This window comes from Impatiens glandulifera, chromosome 1 (genome assembly GCF_907164915.1).
Source record: "Impatiens glandulifera chromosome 1, dImpGla2.1, whole genome shotgun sequence".
In the NCBI taxonomy this organism is placed as follows: Eukaryota; Viridiplantae; Streptophyta; class Magnoliopsida; order Ericales; family Balsaminaceae; genus Impatiens; species Impatiens glandulifera.
In genome coordinates, this window is record NC_061862.1 from 77,005,432 (window position 1) to 77,025,207 (window position 19,776).

The 19,776-nt window shown below is 37.9% G+C and overlaps 1 protein-coding gene across 1 annotated transcript; it reads right to left on the reverse strand.

Annotated features, from left to right (window-relative positions):
- Positions 1-11,018: 11,018 nt before the first annotated feature.
- Positions 11,019-18,384, reverse strand: LOC124918969 (eukaryotic translation initiation factor 4G). The gene is made up of 10 exons (XM_047459058.1): positions 18,194-18,384; positions 17,793-18,026; positions 17,573-17,706; positions 17,332-17,493; positions 17,198-17,262; positions 17,045-17,101; positions 15,179-16,453; positions 12,366-15,094; positions 11,614-11,808; positions 11,019-11,512 (listed from the first exon to the last, which is right to left on the reverse strand). The coding sequence occupies exons 2-10, from the start codon at positions 17,975-17,977 to the stop codon at positions 11,182-11,184; spliced, it is 5,133 nt and encodes a 1,710-aa protein (XP_047315014.1). The 5' UTR covers positions 17,978-18,026; positions 18,194-18,384; the 3' UTR covers positions 11,019-11,181.
- Positions 18,385-19,776: the final 1,392 nt, after the last annotated feature.

The following is a 19,776-nucleotide window of genomic DNA, read 5'->3' on the forward strand; positions in this document are numbered from 1 at the left end:
GGGGAAAAAATACAAAAGTTTAAGATCAGATCTAGACAATTTCTAGATTTGACAATGAAACGATAATTGAATTACAGACAATAACAATAATCAATTAGCGCCTACAGCGTTTTTATTTTTATTCTACATGTGACATTCTCAAACGAAATATCTCATATATGACAGAGCTTTCTATTCTCTTCATTCCTTTCGATTCTCTCCAGGATTGAATGAGTGCATTTCCATCTGAAGTTATATCTCTCCAAATATCTTCAGCGGTTCTACTTCTTCCACTGTGAGTTCTTGAATTTCTTTCTTTCCAGATATTGTAGATTACTGCTCCAAAGTAGCATTTCAACATACTTACATAGAAGGATCTTCCTTTTGCTTTATTCTTCATCCACTCTTGGATTTCTTCCCATATTCTTGGAAAGTTGATGATGTTCATGTTTGCAGCATACATCCTCCAGATTTGTATTACAAAAGAGCATTCCCCAAATAAATGGTTTATGCTTTCCTCAACTCCCGAACATAGGGCACAGTTGATATCAGGAATGTTTATATATTTTCGAATTCTGTCTTTTGTTGTCAACTTTTTCCTGTATACCAGCCAGAGAATAAATTGGTGACGAGAAATAATCTTTGGAGACCATACCACATTATGCCAATCTACCTCCTGTCCTCTTGTTCTAACCATTTCCCATGCCTTTCCTGTAATAAACTTCTCATTGCTTTCTGTTTTCCAGCTTATTTCATCATTATTTTCATTGAGTTGCTTCTGCCTCATTAGGTTTAGGATTCTATCACCTTCTGGAATACGCCTCAAAAGTGAATCACATCTACCTTCATATACGTCTCTAAATGAGTACTTGATGTATTCTCTTCTAACTCTGTTTCCTTGTATTTCTTCTTTGAATATAATGGGAATATTATCCAGCCAAGGATCATGCCAGAATAGTACCTCTCTTCCATTTCCAATTGTGGTTTTCACCATTTGAAAGGAATATTTTCTTGTTTTTAGGATTTTCTTCAATGACCATGCCATTCTTTCGTTGATGCTTAGTGTCCAGATACTCTGCTCTTCTTTCATAAATCTTGTATGCACCCATTTGACCCATAGGAAGTCCGCTTTTTCCTCCAACTCCCATAAGCTCTTGATGGTGAGGGCTTTGTTCCATTCAACACAACTTTTTTATTCCTAGTCTTCCTTCTTCTATGGGAGTGCAAACATCCTCCCATTTGACTTTTTTTCCTCCTATGCCTTGTGTTCCCCATATGTAGTCTCTCATGATTCTATCGAGTTCGGCCATTACTTTCTTTGGGATGACTATCAGTTATGCCAAGTAACCAATAATTCCAAAAATGACTCTTTTAACGAGCTTGATTCTACCTGCACAAGACAGTTTTTTCGTAGCCCAACCCAAGACAGTTTTTTCGTAGCCCAACCCAAGACAGAATTTCTAACATTTTCTACTAGTTGTCTAAAGTGATTGTATCAGAGTTGTTTTGATGACAGGGGTACTCCAAGGTATTTCACTGGTAGTTCACCTTCCTTGATTCCCATAATATTGAAAATGTTTTCTTTCCTTTCTTCATTAACCCCTCCATAGAAAGCCTGACTTTTGTCCTCATTGATGTATAGACCTGTAATACTCGAAAAGATTGTTAGAGCTTTTTTGATTATACTAACAGATTCAACATCCGCATAAGCCACAAAAAAATAGATCATCTGCAAAACATATATGGGTTATTGCTTTTTCTTTGCAGTACAGGTGAAATTTGAAATGATGACTTCTCAGAAGCATTTTTAAAATGCAGTCAAGAATTTCCATTATTAAGACGAATAGATAAGGAGATATAGGGTCTCCTTGCCTTACTCCCCTTTCACCCTTGAAAAAGCCTCCATGAATACCATTCACGCTCACAACAAAGTGAGGAGTGGAAACACATTGCATAATCCAATCAATGAAAATAATTGGAAAACCTGCAGCAAAGAGGAATTCGTGGATTGATCCCCATCTGATCGAGTCAAAAGTTTTTTTAATGTCAATTTTGAAAGCCACACGCGGCGATATGTTTTTCTTTCCATATTCATTCAATAATCTCAACATGAGTAGGATGTTATGGGAAATAGAGCGTTTGGGAATAAATGTTGATTGCCCTAATCCTACAAGTTTATCAATAACTATTTTCAAACGTTGCGAAATAATTTTTGAAATAATTTTATAAATAACATTGCAGCATGAAATAGGACGAAAGTCCTGATTTTTTCCGGAATTGAATTCTTAGTAATCAAATTCAACACTATGACGTTCCATTGCTTCAACATTTTCCTGTTTTGGAAGAATTCCAAAACCCCTTCGCTTACATCTTTACCCACTATTTCCCAATTTTCTTTGAAGAAGTTCGCGTTGAAACTATCTGGCCCTGGGCTTTTATCCCCTTTCATCGAAAACACAGCTTTTCTATCTTCTTCCATACTGACTCTTGTAATCAATTTGTTACCACTTTCTTCACTGATTTTCCTTTGCACAATTTGTTGAAGCAATCTTCGGCTGTCCTCTATTATTGTGCTAGTTTCTGTTCCAATCAGCTCTTTGTAGAAACTTATTGTTTCCTCATGAACTGCCTTTTATCCCTGTAAAACATCTCCATTTGAGTTTGTGAGTCTTAGGACCTGATTTCTGAAATTCCTTAATTAACATTTTTTATAGAAGAAAGAAGTATTCTTGTCTCTTAATGAAAGCCAATTTTCTCTAGATTTTTGCTTAGCAAAACTTTCCTCTTTAGAACAGAGATCTCTGAATCGCGTAAGAACCTCTTTTTCCTCTTCCCTGTTATAAGGTAGATTTGGGGCTCTTAGTGCCTTGCTTTGTATTTCCTCTAGTTTCGTTCTGGCTTCCTCTACTCTTTTAGAAATCCCACTATATTTTTTCCGGTCTAGTTTATTCAGCTTCCCTTTCAGTAATCTTAGTTTCTCACAAACTCTAAACATCTTTGTTCCATTAATTCTGATGTTCCAAGTTTCATTAAGGGTTTTATTAAATTCTTCATCTTTCATCCAGAAGTTGAAGAACTTAAAGGGTCTTTTCTGTTTTTTCTCCTTTTCCCAAAAGAATTTCAAAGGGCAGTGATCAAAGATACCTGGTTGCAAAATTCCACCCATTTTTCATTCACTAGGCCTCTATCAATTCTGCTCTTTCTCATGTTGTCCGCCCCTATTGTAGTTGACCATGAAAATAGATTACCTGAGAATGACGGTTCAATGCAGTTTATGTCTCGAATGCATTCATTAAAATCTTGCATGTCTTGTGTTATGTCTGTCTCAGGCTCTCTTTCATTTCTGAATCTTGTAACATTAAAATCTCCCATAATAACCCACGGTTCGTCGTCCGTAATGCTTCTTCTTAAATCATTCCAAAGTGTCTTCTTCTCTGTCCCAGAGTTGCTTGCATAGACTACCGCAAAGAATATTTTTACCCTTGTCACCAGATTGATAACCTCTATCAAAATAACTTGCTTGCTTTCAAAAAATTTCTTGATTTCAACCCTTCTTTTATCCCATCCTACCCAGATTCTACTTTTAATCCCATCAGAGTTATGAATAAATTCTCATTCTTCTTTGAAGCAACCTTGGGCAACATTCTCTATTTGACTTTATCTGACTTTTGTTTCAATAATTCCAAATACTGTGATTTCATTCTTTTCTGCTATTCTTCTAACTTCTCTTCTTTTTATGGGGTCATTTAACCCTCTAATATTCAATGTCATTAAGTTCATTAATGAAAAGAAGATGTTTCAGCTTTACTTCTCCTTCCTTTACTTTTTCTTCCTTTCTGTTTTTCCCATATAGTAGGGCTATAAGGAATTGTATTTTCCTTAATTTTCTTACCTTCTTGTTTTGAGATTTTTGTGTTTCTCTGGTCAACTTTTTTTTGAATTGGAGATTGTACAGTTTCAATCGATTCAGCTGTCTCTTCTTTATCTTTCCCATTTCCTTCACCCACTTCCCCTTTCTTGCTTTCTCCCACACTTTCCCTTTCCACAACCTCTAAGGTATTGATTCTTGCTTCCAGTTCAAGTTTCTTTGTTACCTCTTCATTCTCAGCCTTTGATTCTGAATCTCTTACCACTCTATCTTCCTTCCCCTGTTCTTCAAGACCATGTTCTGAATTTCCTTCCTTATCTTGATCCTTCTGTTTACTCAATACTGATTCTTTAGTAACCATTTTCTGTCTTTCATTCTCAACATTTTCCTTTTCCAATATTTCTTGTTCTTCTTTCTGTTTTTTTCTGTCTATGTCTTTGTCTCTTTCTCGATCTTTTTCTTCCTTTTTCTTCAATTATTTTCGGGCACTTATAACAGACATGTTCGAATGTATTACAGTCAAAGCATCTATTCGGCCTCCACTCATATGAGATTCTCATAATTGTGGGTTCACCTTTTCTGTCTGTTACCGTCATCTGGTATGGAAGATTTGATCTCGGTTGTATCTCAATGCACATCCTAGCATAAGTCATATGCTCACCTTTTTCTGTAGTTGGGTCCATGTAGAGTGGACTCCCCAATAGGCTCACAAAGTGACTTAATGCTTCAGGGTTATACATGTGGGGAGGGATGTTGCGCAATTGGAACTAGATTTGCGCAGTTTCTTTGGCTTGCTGAAGAGGTTCGTACCTTCTGTCCATTTTTCGAGTTTCATGTAGTTTTTTTCCAACAAATGTGTGCCCATTGATCAGAATACTTTCGCGATTTGATCCTTCTTTGAATTTGAGAAAGTACAAGTCATGAATGTTTGATGTTACCTTTTCTAGACCATTTTCCCCCAATTGTTCCATTAGAGTTTTTTTGGTTACTAGAAATGGCACATTATTTCTTCCGATGAAGTTGCTCACTATGACATTCTTCCATGAATTTACGCAGTTTTCCTCAACTTCTTGGGGTAGTTTGAATTCAAACGGGGAACAGATAATTTCAACTTTTGGCTTAAATGTTCCAAGGAAAATCTTTCCCTTCTCTTGAACTGGATTGTCAGCTTTTGTTTCCCCTATGTTCTTCTGCCCTACATTCTGTTTCTATTGTTCATTCTGCTCGTTACTCTGGTTTTGCCCTATTTTCTGATCCTTCCCTTGAATTTTTCTTTGTTCTTCAACTTTCTTCCAGACCTGATCTACATTCCAATTAGAATTGTTCTTGATGAAGTAGACTCTGGTTTTGGGGCATTTAGAGAGCTCTCCCAAAGTTTCAACAGACCAGCTCACAATAGTATCGTACTCCTCTTTTTTTAGGAGATTTCAGTCTTGTAGGTAATGTAGGTTGAGCTGCTCTGTGTACTGTTGGCTTTTCTCTTTGTTTAAAACGATTTGACCTTTCTTTCCCAGTATTAATAATTTCGTTATCTGATTTCTAAGTCCTTTCAGATTGGCTCTTTCATTAAAACCAACTCTCCATTTCCTCGGGTCTGTTTCTTTACCCAATACTTTCGCTGCCATTCTTTGCATTTTTCCTGTTTCACCCAAATTTTCTGCATTAATTCTTTCTCTTTTCAATTCTTTCTGAATTATTTTCTTTGCTTCTTCGTCTGAGTCAGGTATCTCAATAGTCTCAAGTTGAATTTGATTCCCATTAGAATCTGAGTTAATGACCTGTGCATTTTTATTTCCTAGACTATTTTCCAGAACTATTCTATCTTTTCCTAGAGCATATCCTAAACTATCACAATCTAGGCTATCAACATGTATTCCACTAACAGTTCTATTATCATTTTCATTCATCTCATGAGTGTTATTGGGATTGGTAAAAAACATACCTAGCGTGTTGACTGCAAAATCTTTATTATTGCTCTTGCTCACGTCAGTCAGATTTCCACCATTTCCTCCTGGCTTTGGAGACCCATGATTTTTAAAGAGGATATTCGTGTGATTCTCTCCTGAGCCTATGTGGAGGTTAGTTGCATTCGAATTTTCTATCTTAGGATCAGGGGAGCATGTGTTGGATTCACCCATTGCCCGATTAAGAGAGTTGGCCGGGCTTGTATCAACTGTTGACAAAGAGGGAATTTCTCGTACTGTTGAAGCTACAATGTTTGCAAAAGTCATATTTAAAGTGGCCGACACAAACGGATTCGTGTCAGCGAAGTTTTTAACAACTTTACAGTACACATAAGTTTGAAATTGATTTCCTGATGTACTCTAGTCTTGACCGAGAGATCGATGAGTAGATTTAGTAGATTTCTGTGAAAAGACGACCCTTTGATGCAGCGTGCGTGGCTAGGATGAACCTTTATCAAGATTCGTTGATTCTTACGAATACCGAAAGTCGATAGATATTGAGGAAACCTCGTTTTCTGATTAATAATCTTTTCTTTTTTTTTTTCCTTACAATGGAATACCTTCAGGGTATTTATAGGACTTACACGTATTAAATTAGGAATTACGTCTAATTACAATTTAATTACACTAATTTAGGATATTCCTTCCATAACAAGAATATCCCTACCTAATTTAGAATATCCCTTGTAATCTCTTCCTTAATTAGAATATATATTATAATCCTTTCCTTGATTAGAATATATCTTCCAATCCCTTCCTTAATTAGATTATCTTCCAATCTCTTCGACTCGCACCGCATCATTCCCCCCAGGGTAGAAAAGATTCGTCCTCGAATCTGGAACCGCATCATCCTCATCAGAAGAAGACTCACCCACAAAAGGAACAAGATGCTTCACATTGAACACATCAGAGGTACGCACATGGCTGGGAAGGCGTAAACGATAAGCATTGGGGTTGATCTTCTCCACAATCTCAACAGGACCAATCTTCTTAGCAGCAAGCTTGCTATATTCATGAGCTGGAAAACGATCCTTAGTCAGAATAGCCCACACAAAGTCACCAACTTCAAAATCAACAGCACGCCTTCTCGAATCAGCCTTCTCCTTGTACTTGGCAGTAGCAGCAACCAAGCGGTCATGAGTGGTCTGATGAACCTGAGCCAACTGACCAACAAAATCCGCAGCAGTGGAATGAGGACGCACCTTGCTGGGCAGCGCTAACAAATCAAGAGGAGCACGCGGAGACAGCCCGTAAATCACATGGAAAGGACTGAAACCAGTGGAGCGATTAACAGCATGATTGTGAGCAAACTCGGCCTGAGGCAGCTTCAGATCCCAAGCCTTAGGATGATCCCCAATTAAACTGCGCAGAAGGTTCCCCAAAGACCTATTAACAACTTCAGTTTGGCCATCAGTTTGCGGGTGATAGGCACTGCTAAAATTCAGCTGAGTATTAACCAAACGCCAAAGACTCCTCCAAAAGTGACTCACAAAGCGAGTGTCCCGATCAGAAACTATGGAGGCAGGAAGTCCATGAAGGCGATACACATCCCTGAAATAAAGTTGTGCAACAGTCACAGCATCAGAGGTTTTCTTGCAGGGAATGAAATGAACCATCTTCGAGAATCGGTCAACCACCACAAAAATCGAATTAGAACCACGCTGGGTACGTGGCAGCCCAAGGACAAAATCCAGTTTGCTAAACACAGAAGCACCACCCAACTGATCCAACAAGTCATCCAACCGGGGAATAGGAAACCGATAACGCACTGTAAATTTGTTGATAGCACGACTATCAATGCACATACGCCAAGACCCATCCTTTTTTGGGGTAAGAAGGGCCGGGACAGCACAGGGACTAAGGCTCTCTCGAATGTGTCCCTTAGCCAGCAAGTCCTCCACCTGTCTACGCAACTCGTCATGTTCTTTGAGACTCATGCGGTAATGAGGACGGTTGGGTAGGGCAGCACCTGGAACCAAGTCAATGTGATGCTGGATATCACGCAAAGGAGGCAAGGCACCAGGCAGATTCTCAGGAAAAACATCTGCAAACTCCTGTAACAGCGGCTGCACTGGAATAGGAACCTCAGAACTAGCACCACAGGTAATCAGCGAACAAAATAGAGCAAACACCATGCCAGATTCAACCATGGCGGTCTGAAAAGGACCCCGAGACAACAAGGTGGCAGGGGGGACGCATAATGAGTGGGGGCAGCACCCTTCTTGGGCTGATTTGGCATCAACACAATCTTGACTCAGCCAGGACAGGCGATAAGGCTTGGGGTGAGGTTCAGTGGACAGACCCAGCTTCGAAACTGCAACCTCAGAAATCACATTCTCACAACTCCCAGCATCAATGATGAAGGTGCAAACTTTGCCACCGATGGTACAAGTGGAATGGAACAGATTATTGCGTAACCACTCGTTGTCAGGAGCACGAGGGGTTAAACATGATCGACGAATCACCAAAAGGGGGCCAACATCAACAGAAACATACTCCTCCGTTGCCTCATCATCATAAACATCATACACTGGGGCTGAATCTGAAGGAAGAGCAGAGTCAGTATCATCCACCTCAGTAAAAAGACCACGATTGGTGGACTTTGGGTTGCGACACTCTGCTTGGCGATGGCCAACTTCACCACAATTGAAACAACGCAAGCCACCGGGACGTCCCTGCGGGGGGGCTGTAGTGCCGCGAGGGGGGGCTGGGGTGGGATGGGCCGACTGGGAAGAAGAACCAATGCCACTAGTGGGGACAACCTGTTTTCCAAAGCTACCCGAACCGCGCCTGGCTAGCTGTTTCTCAGCCTGTGAAGCACGCTGATGTGCCTCAGAAACAGTCAAGGGATCAAACATATTCAAAATATCCTGCAACTGGAGGCGAAGGCCACCAATATAGCGAGAAACCAACTGGAGAGGGGACTCAGACAGGTCAACACGAGCCACAAAGGTGTAAAACTCAGTGGAATAGTCATCCACGGAACGAGAACCCTGACGAAGATTCTGGAACCGCTGGTACAGGTTACGTTCGTAATTATATGGTAGAAACGCAGCCCTAATATGCTTCCTGAATTTGTCCCAATTCGTGAGCTTTGCCTTACCATGACGAACACGTGTCTGTTTCAACTGCTGCCACCATGCTTGTGCACGACCATGTAAGCGGATCGTAACAAGGGGTACACGACGATCTGCAGGAACTTCCTTGAAATCCAGAATCTCTTCAACCTGAGAAAGCCAATCAATAAACTCTTCCGGTGATAGACTACCATCGAACTTAGGGATGTCCACCCTGAAAGCCTGCTCCCAGCGATGATTGGGGCGTTCAGGGGATCGATTCCGAAGACCACCGAAAGGGTTTTCATCTGTCATCGTAACATCATCTTCAGGGTGGTGCATGTGCATAGATGCATCCATCCGCTGCGTCAACCATTCAACCTGCCGCTTCAAATCGTCGTTATCACGGCGAAACTCAGCGTTTTCACGTCGCAACTCAGCAAGGTCACCATCATCAGCACCAGGGGTAGGGTTGCGCGGCTGTCTTCGGGGCGGCATACCTCAGGGTCGACTGGAATCTGATACCAACTGATGCAGCGTGCGTGGCTAGGATGAACCTTTATCAAGATTCGTTGATTCTTACGAATACCGAAAGTCGATAGATATTGAGGAAACCTCGTTTTCTGATTAATAATCTTTTCTTTTTTTTTTTCCTTACAATGGAATACCTTCAGGGTATTTATAGGACTTACACGTATTAAATTAGGAATTACGTCTAATTACAATTTAATTACACTAATTTAGGATATTCCTTCCATAACAAGAATATCCCTACCTAATTTAGAATATCCCTTGTAATCTCTTCCTTAATTAGAATATATATTATAATCCTTTCCTTGATTAGAATATATCTTCCAATCCCTTCCTTAATTAGATTATCTTCCAATCTCTTCGACTCGCACCGCATCACCCTTCCGACCGAGAGATGAAGTCACGACGCACACGGATCGCACAAATCGCACAGATGACACAGTTCGCACGGCAACGAATGGTGTGTGATTTCTTTGCGACTGCGATCGAGGGTTACTTCAACGACGATTACGACCGCGACGGCATATCGCGGCACACACGGCACGCTGATCGCACAGTTCGCACTTCACCTAGGGTTTTTTGTGTTAAAAATATGTTAAACGTGTCAAAAACGTAAAAATGTGTAAACATATCAAAAATGTGTTAAACATGCCAAATTAGTGAAAAACTTGTTAAATGTGTCAAAACGTGAAAAACGTGTTAAACGTGTCAAAAGTGTGTTAAATGTGTTACAAATGTGTCAAACGTGTCAAAAACATGTGAAACATGTCAACAACGTATTAAACGTGTTTAATGTGTTAATAACGTTTTAAACGTGTTAAAAATATGAAAACGTGTCAAAAATGTGTTAAACATGCCAAATATGTGAAAAACTTATTAAACGTGTCAAAAATGTGTTAAACATGTCAAAAACGTGTTAAACGTGTCAAAAACGTGTCAAAAACGTGTTAAACATGCCAAAAACATGATAAACATGTTTAATGTGTTAAACACGTGTTAAATGTGTCAAAAATGTGAAAACGTGCTAAACGTGCCAAATATATAAAAAATTTGTTAAACGTGTCAAAACGTGCAAAATTTGCCAAATTGTCAGTTAAACGTGTCAAAAACGTGTTAAACATGTTAAAAATGTGAAAATCGTGTTAAACGTGTCAAAATATGTTTTACATGTCTAGGAAATGAAAAACGTGTTAAACGTGCCAAAAACGCGTTAAATGTGCCAAAAACGTGTTAAACGTGTCAAAAACATGAAAACATGTTAAACGTATTTAATATATGAAAAATGTGTTAAACATGTCAAAAACATGAAAAATGTGTTAATTTGAAATTACAATTTCGACCTAAAAAGATTGAAATTAAGAACTCTCAAATTACACTATATAAATTACACTATATTGTCCATTAGAATTCTAAATTTTAATATTAAAGTGTCTGACAAACATTGAACCCTCCAATTCCAAGGTTATCAAACACATCCTTATAAGGAACTATGAATTTAAATAACACATGTATATTAGCCAAATTGTGAACTAAGGGAGAAAAAAATTAAAACCCTCAAAATAAAATGCAATAAAAATACCATTTTTTGAAGCTAAGATTTCTCTTTATGCCAAGAAGGAGCAAGTTAAAATCCAAGTACACATTAATTCCATCGTAGCCTTTTCAATTTATAAAAAAAATAAAAATAAATGGATACTTCCAAATCCGAATTAAAGACTTAAGACATTAAACCTCCTTCTTTAAACATATATAATATTTATATATATATATAGTTATTAATTATCTAAATAAACTTGTTTAATCTGTGTGATTTTTTTGGGTCTCTTGATAGAAAATTCTCCAGCTTCAGATTAGACCTTGTTCGAATATCGTTCAGTACAGCTTCACCTTTCAAAGAATCAATCGTCTCCATAACAGTCGCAACCACTTCTGCAGCAAGCCCGATTTCAACCAACCGACCGGGCACTTCCCCGCCTTTTAAAACCAACTGCCCCATATCCGAGAGCGAAACCAAATTTTCAATTACCATTTTGCCCATAAGTCGTCCCAGGAATTCTGCTGCTTTAGGTGCGTCGTTTACAGATTCTTCTAAGGATAACAGAACTTCGTCGAATCTGTGTAATATAGTGAAAGCGAAAGCAGATTGATTGATTAGTGTGTATGATAAATAATAACATAAGAATTTTTACCATAGTGAATTTTTTATTTATTTTACCCATTAAGGAGATCTTCTTGAATTAAAACCCTTTCTTGAAGTCTTGCGAGATCGATGATTAGTTTAGATAAAAGATCCCTTTCTCCATCCTTTCTCTCAAATGAATCTGTGACCCAAATTGATATCATATTTGGATGGAAGCTTGGGGCATTAAGGTCTTTTATACATTGGACAACTTCATTCAGATCTTTGGCACTGCAAATAGAAAACAATCCATCACATAATAAGTAAAATCCAAGATCCAATCAACAATCTCATCATTCGAATCATTAACCACAATACTTACTATTTTTCTTCTAAATATTTACTATATCCTTTTGATGTTGAGTTATTTGAAAAAAAAAAAACTACTTTTTCATCAAACAAGATTTAAAAAGAAAAACTAATAATCCAAACATCAAACAAGCTCTTAATGTTTCTTACTCAAATAACCCTAAAAAACCTGATTTTTCATGACCTACATCAAACGGGGATATTTGAAAATAACCACCCAGATCAAACAAGGCCTAAGATATCCTACAATCAATGCCGCAAACTAATTTGTAAGTTCAAAAACCAGTGAAAATCCTTCATAATAAAGATCTGAATAAAATGATCCATTATGCTAAACCTATTTTACTAAAATCAGTAGCATTTCAGTGCCGAGTTTTGAAGGAACAATGGCACGACCTCAATCGATATAGTTATAAAAACATTTCAAAGGTAGTTGCAGATTGATAAGTAAAAATGCAGGACAGCTGACAAATACATACCTGTAGAATTCTTTGATAGCAGCTATAGACATATCTTGCAAACGTTTTTCAGAATGAACATTTGGCAACGAACTTGAACCCTGACCATGTTCTTGCAAAGGTCTAGTAGCACCACGGTCCATACCCAAAAAGTCTCTATTACCACCATGATTAATATTTTGATCATAAGTCGGAACATGAATCCTGTCTTGAGTGGGGTGGTTATAACCATTAAGATCACCACCAACTACCCTTCTATGACCGCCACCACCACCTCCAACATTTGGCATATCTGTTGAAGGAATGTTGTTCTGTCCTCTACTAGAAGCCATACCCCTAGCAAGTCCACCTTGAGGGCCAAGGGTGATTGAGTTTTCACCCATAGGCCTCTGAGGTAATGTCGTTAAAGTCCTATTCTCATATTGTTGTCTTTCGTCTCTACGAATGTCTAGATTTACATAACCCCGCTGTGGGGGGCCACGAAAACCACCCATTTGATTGTTTGGAGACATCATCGGAGGCGGTTGTCCTCTTTGTCCAAAATCTGTTGTCTGACGAGCTCTGACAGAATTAGGGTTTATGTTTGGACCACGGGAGGATAACCTACTAGCTTGAACCTGTCGTTCTTGGGCAGCATCCCTGTGAACTTCGTCGATCTTTTTCGGTCCTTCGACTTTCCTCCTCTCTTGCCACTTGTTCTTTCTCAAATCAATTGAATCCTTGAGCATGAACCTGACACGTGAGGATAATTTCATGTTGTTCGATAAATTCCCCATCATGTCGAAATACGCATCTATATGCTCCTTTGCCTTTTGATGGTCGATCATTTCGCCGATCGTACTCATTAATTTGCATAAGCATTCAATATCTTCCTCGTCTGGATTTTGATACTGACCTAATAATTTCTTTATACATGCGTGCATTATTTTTTCTGTCAACATCTTTTTCTTATAGAGCTCTCCGATTAACCTAATGTTACCCAGCATTCGTCTTCTCGCCTTGAGTCTCTTTTCCTCTCGTTCTTCATCAGATAGCTTTTCCACACCTTCTTCATCAGCTTTGTCGGCTTCCTCTTGTTCACGTTCGCCTCTTTCGAATTCCTCCTGGCATTTGTTCAGAAGAAGCCTCTTGAAAGTGATCTTTTCGTTATCTTCATTGAAATCAGGCAATTCCGCGGCAAGATGAGAGCAAAAATTTGCATACATTTCGCAGAAAGTCGGTTCCATGAGCGCTTTATCAAAGATCTGCGCTATCACGCCATCGAGAGTGTTTCCGTTGTCGATGTTGACATCTTTAACTTGCTGAAAGAGTTTATCGAAGTTCTGCGGAGTCAACTTGTTTAGAATTGCTTTCAACCGTCTCTGTTTGCCTTGTTCCTCGTCTGATATCTTATTGATTTCATATCTCTTCTCGGCCTTGTGCATAACCTGCATTGGAGTCTGCGGAGAAGGAATTAAGCCTTTCTGAAACGAAGATGAGCGCTGCCACCTGTCTGAATCTGCATTATTTCGTATAGGCCCTGTTTGGATTGCTCCACCATAAGGACCGGCTGGTGAACGTGGGTTATTTAAAACACCATAATTTCCGCCTTGGCCAGGACGATTGTTATAATTATCCATTCGAGGATTTCGACCTGAGACACCAGGACTGGGTAACCGCCACTTGTCATCCTCGCCCATGCCACCAACACGACCATCTGATCGATATGGTTCGCGAAAATTGGGGTATTGTTCGCGAGAGTTGTTCACATTCAAACACATCACGGCCTCTGATATTTCGGGACTTATTTTAAAGCCTTTGGGCAGATCAGTGTGATGTTCTGATAATGTCAACAGGAAATCCCTAGAATACTTTTTACCCGTGATTGTATCATCATCGGCATGTTTACTGTCAACTTCCCCTTCTAACTTTGGGGTTGATATATCAGCAGCATCTTCCCAATCATCTGGCTCGAATTTACTATTTCCACTCCTTTCACTTGATATTATATCAGTTTGAGGATCGTCAGCTACAACCTCGTTTGGATCTGAAGGCATACTTTCTAAATTATCTGAAGCGGCAGTTGTATCTTTCTTTTCCTCAGTTTTCTTATATGCATTATAAAGATCGCTTGATGCACCACCAGCATCTGCTCTTAGGAGATACTCTTTTCTCTTCTTTTTGTTCTTGGAGATCATACTTTTGGTTCTAGTCAATTCTGCAACAGGCTTTAAGCTCGGTTCTGAAACTGGTGTAGTAGATGAAACCAGGGGTATCTCTGCACTCAAGGAAAGAGGCTTTGTAAGTGTTGGTGTGGCATCTGAAAGTGAAGTCTCGTCATTTGTAGATAAAATATCACTTGAAGAATCACCGTCAGTATTTGCCAATCCAGAACTTGATATCTCTAGTTTATCATTAATATGCTTTTCTGATTTCTCTTCGGGTTCTTGGATTTCAACCTCACTGGTTTTAGCAGCTATGTTCTTAGCATTTTGATGTTCAGATTGACTAGCTACTTCTGATGGAGAAACAAGATCTGGAGATATGTCAGAAATTTTTCTATCATCTGGCTTAGACTCTTCCTTCATCCCTACTACAGTTTGTTCTTTAATGTCTGTATTAAGAAGCTTTTGCGGTTCAGACGAGCTTGTACTGGTTGAAGCATTAACTTGTTTCACATCTGTTTCTTCAGATACATGATTATCAATGGAATCGATTTGAAGTGAAGTTTGGGAAGATAAATCTGACATAGAGGTAGATTGAGTTGAAACCTGCAAAATAAATTCTCAATTTCATGGAGTGAATTTAATTAATCCAAGCAAATAGAATATAGAATATAGAATAAATTGAAGTACCTGATGTGTTGAGGGTGGCCCTCCCTTGCTTTGTTCATTTTGCAGATTCTTAGGAGGGTCGGACCTATTAACTACTTCTGCTATTCTGCATTCATCACTGACCGCAGCAGATGCAGGTTCTTGAATGGAAATCGAAGATGTTCCCTTAGTTTGTTGCTTAACAGTCCCAGGTAATGAAGATAATTTCATATCTAGACCAGGCTTTGGCAGCAGTAAAGAACTCTCTGGATGAGCAACTACCTCCCTTTGAGAATGAATCGAGTTCGCTTCACTAGCTTGTTGAGAGAATTTTGGAAATCCAGCTTTTTCAACAAAAGTTGTGGGGGCCTCAACTTTAACAGCATGAAGCAAAACGCCACTAGGTCTACTAACAGTCACCTGGGGAGAGGCTGATGGTGCTGAAGATAATATATTTTGAACATCACGTGAATGATCAAAAACAGACTGTTCAGTAATTCCATGCATTTGATGACTGTTCTTATGAGAATGGGGGTTTGTGAAAGCAACCGATTGCGTACCCTGAAGAATGGGATAGCCAAACCTTGGCAATTGGGAACCGGGATTTATTTGGTTATTAGTCAAAGGACCAGAAGGGTAAGAACCAGGGTGGTAGTAATTGACCGAATGAACAGGCATAACAGATGTAGTAGTGGGTAGAGTTTGCGGTGTATTTGAATGTGACTTTGGGCCCAATGACTCGTCAAGCCTCAACTCTTCACGAGTATCGGGATGAGTAATCTTTACAGGTTTACGATGGCCACCGAATTTTCCTGCCTGTTGTGGTGAGAAGTGTGAACCCATACCAATTCCTAAGTTTCCCAACTGAGGAGCTAGTTGGGGATTCATTTGTGGGGTAAAATTTAAGCCCTGCCCTTGATGCATTAATCCCTGGTGTGCCATTGGATGAGGTTGAAGAAACACCTGCTGCTGAAGTTGAGGAGGATTTCCCATTTGCATTTGCATAGGCATTTGCATTGGCATTGGAGGCTGTGACTGAATTAATGAACTGGGCCCACCGAATTGAACTGCTACTTGAGGCTGATGGTATGCCATTGGCATGGGAACACCTGACATAGGATGTACAGTAGTAGCCTTCTGAGGCTGGGGCATAGGAGGTGTAGCTGAAACTTGAACACCTCTTTTGGCCTTGGGGTATTGATGAGAATCATCAATGTTCGATTGATTAACATTTGTTACAGCTTTCCTAGGAGTTTGTTGTGGCTTAGGAACAGAAGGAACAGGATAGTTCATCCCAGGTCTTACAGCATGCCGAGCCTGACAAAAAAAAGTTAGGCTTAGTAAGTAAGCAACCAGCCACCATGAGATCTCAATTCTGGTGATTATCAATCAGAAACAAAGAGCTATACCTAATAGATAACATGGAATTTAGGTAATCAAGAAAAATAAAAGCTACAAAAGAGGACACAATGAACCTATATGGAAACTAGCATTTTTCACAATCTCAGCCTCATTGGAAAAACGCCAAGTTCAAATTGGATGTGATCTTCTTTTTCCGTTTGCCATAAGATCCTTTTGGACATAATCAAAATAATTTTTTAGATCATCGTCTAGATTATAGTGTAATTTCGGTTCCTTTATTTGTTATACATATAATTTTCTTCAACATGATCATAATTATAGTATTAATTTTTTGTTTCATTCGGTACCGAGTTTTCTTTTTTGGATTATCTATTATTATCATTGTGATTTTTGGCAAACATAACAATTGTGAACCTTTCATATCATGATCCACAAGATTCCAAAAATTGGTTATCCAAACATCCCAATGTTGACTCATACATACATGAAAATAAAAAGGGAAAAGATCGTAATAACTTAAGCCAAGAAGAGGTTGTGTTAACTGACTTGGTCGTGTTTCTGTTCATCCAGATTTGGAGGTGCTGAGCTGGTTCGTGCAGGTATCTATTCAACAGATTAAACGTATTACACAACCATAACATTACAATGCAAACAAAAGCTTTTATATGAGATGATTATATGCTGTATAGATTATCTTACATTCACAAAACCAGGGCTTATGGAACCAAATTGAAGAGGAAACCCCCTTGATGCATCTCCTGTGGCTATAAATCATATATAAAGTAATATTAGCTCATCATCAAGAAATCATATGAAGCAAAGAGATGTCTCACCTTTTGCAGGAGTATTGGGGGCTGGTGCCTCTGACTTTCTAGGAACAGATTGAGGCAATTGAGCATTTGTAACTCCCCCTGTATTAGTCTGGGATAGCGTTTCAGCTGTTGATTTGGTGGGAACACCTCCTCCTCCTCCTCCAATTGGAGCATTAGCAGTTCCTAAAACAATAATAAAGCATCAGATCATGTTTTGTCTTTCTTTGTTTCTTTGGATTGCTAATGAAGTTATAAATCTAACCCTGTAGTGTTGGTACCGGATGTGCCCCATTCTGTAGAGGACGAACCAGAGAACGATTTTCAGATTCTAAATTGACACTACCAGTGCCAGCCCTAGGTTGAGCTCCTTGTGCATTGTTAGACTTCTTATTATAGCTAACCAATACCAAATTTAGAAGAAAAAAAAAAATATCAGAACAAGCCCTAAATTTGTTAAAGAAAAATAAACATTCTTCTTCTACCTTCTGTTATTAGAATACGATGGATTGACAGAAGACGGTGGATGGCCGGTGCCGGTTCCTCCTCCTCCTCCTCCTCCGCCTTTAACGTTTGAATAGTTCCATTGATGTCCTGAGTTACCAGATCGACCCGATTTTTTAAATTGTGCCGAGTCGGTCTTCTCAGCCCTTGATTGATTGAAGGACATAAATCCCGTACTGGAATTCCTTCAGACTTGTGTATATATATATATATAGCTGATATTCCAAAACAGATCCATCGATGATCGGAAATGAAAACAAGAAAAGTCAGATGAAATCAATCAATCAATGAATGAATCGCATAGATGAAACAATAAAACGAAGAGTGATGATCGAAAAAGAGGTAGATAAAGAATTTTTTGAGTGGAGAAGGTTGTTTTCACCTGGAGTGCGCTGTAGTGGATGAAAATTAGGGTTTTTTTACGTGGTGAAAAGAGAGTGTAGATAGTGAGGAATCATCACGGCAGTTGTAGATAGAGAGAGAGAGAGTGTTGAAGAGAGAATGGAACTATAGAAGAGAAGAGATGGCGCTCGATTGCGGTAACAATGGAAGAAGAAGATGTAAGAGAGAGAAAGATAGAGAGAGAGAGAATGAAGAAGATGCGTAAATTAGCCTAAACTGGAAGTTAAAAAAAAAAAAAAAAAAAAAAAAAAAAAGTAGGTTTTTTAGGAGATCGCAAATCGCAATCGAACGGGTCGCACCCCGACTAAACCTCTATTTTCTTGGAGCTTGTTTGTTTTACAACAAGATATATATAGTATTATTTTTGTAATATTAGTTTTTTTTAAATAATCTAAAAAATTGTGTCTTGTCTTCCACCCACCATTTGTAATATTATTTACAATTTTATTCTCAAAAAAAAATTATATTTATTAAAAATTACAATATTTTAAAATAATATTATAGTAAATAAAAAAATAATTATAATAAGAGATAAAACAAATTTAATGATTGATAATGATTTTGATGAGATAATGATTGTTTTAGTAAAATATGTGAGAGTATTAATATATAATAATAAAATAAAATTTTAAAATATAAAATATTTAGTATTTTGATGAATGAATTTAATGATAAAATTGAGGAGAGATATAATGAAATTATGTTATGAGAATAAAATAAACAATCCAATATGAACAAGGTAGTTAGGGTCTAATGCTTAAATTATATGATTAGAATTATCATATAAGAACTATTTTTTATCTTATCAACAATCTTCTTTAGGTTTGGTACCTTACAACTTACTCAAGTAAAGTCGAATATTGTTTCTAAATATAGATCCTGCAACAATTCTCTTATCTTAACATGGACATTAACATAAAAACTTTTTTTTTTATCTCTTCAACAATATTCTTTGGTTTTGGTACCTAACAACTTACTCAAGCAAATTCGAATACTGTTTCTAAATATAGATACTGCAACAATTCTCTTATCTTAATATGGACATTAACATAAGAACTTTTTTTATCTCTTCAACAATCTTCTTTGATTTTGGTACCTAACAACTTACATAAGCAAAGTCGTCGAATATTATTTCTAAATATAGATCCTGCAACAATTCTCTTATCTTAACATGGACATTAACATAAAACTTTTTTTTTATCTCTTCAACAATCTTCTTTAGTTTTGGTACCTAACAACTTACACAAGTAAAGTCGAATACTGTTTCTAAATATAGATCCGCAACAATTCTTTTATCTTAACATGGACATTAACTAAAAGAATGAAAAATGAGATAAAGTAAAATTTTAGGACAAATTCGAACTAATATGGATTAGTTTGAGTTTATTAAATAACTCAAATTATCAAAGTTTATTTTATCTTAATATTAGTGGGTATTATTTTCTTTTAATAATTTTAAATACTTTATATAATCATGAATGTCCATGTTAAGATAGAGAATTAAATAAATTGATTTTTAATATTGTTTCATATTATTAGACATATTTATATTAACACATGAAC

Excerpts from the sequence above, each read along its gene's own strand:
- LOC124918969 (XM_047459058.1), bottom strand. The coding sequence starts at position 17,977 with ATGTCCTTCAATCAATCAAGGGCTGAGAAGACCGACTCGGCACAATTT. Across the intron at positions 17,102-17,197 it reads TAAGCCCTGGTTTTGTGAAT|ATACCTGCACGAACCAGCTC; the intron begins GTAAGATAATCT and ends TCTGTTGAATAG. Across the intron at positions 15,095-15,178 it reads GGCCACCCTCAACACATCAG|GTTTCAACTCAATCTACCTC; the intron begins GTACTTCAATTT and ends TTTATTTTGCAG.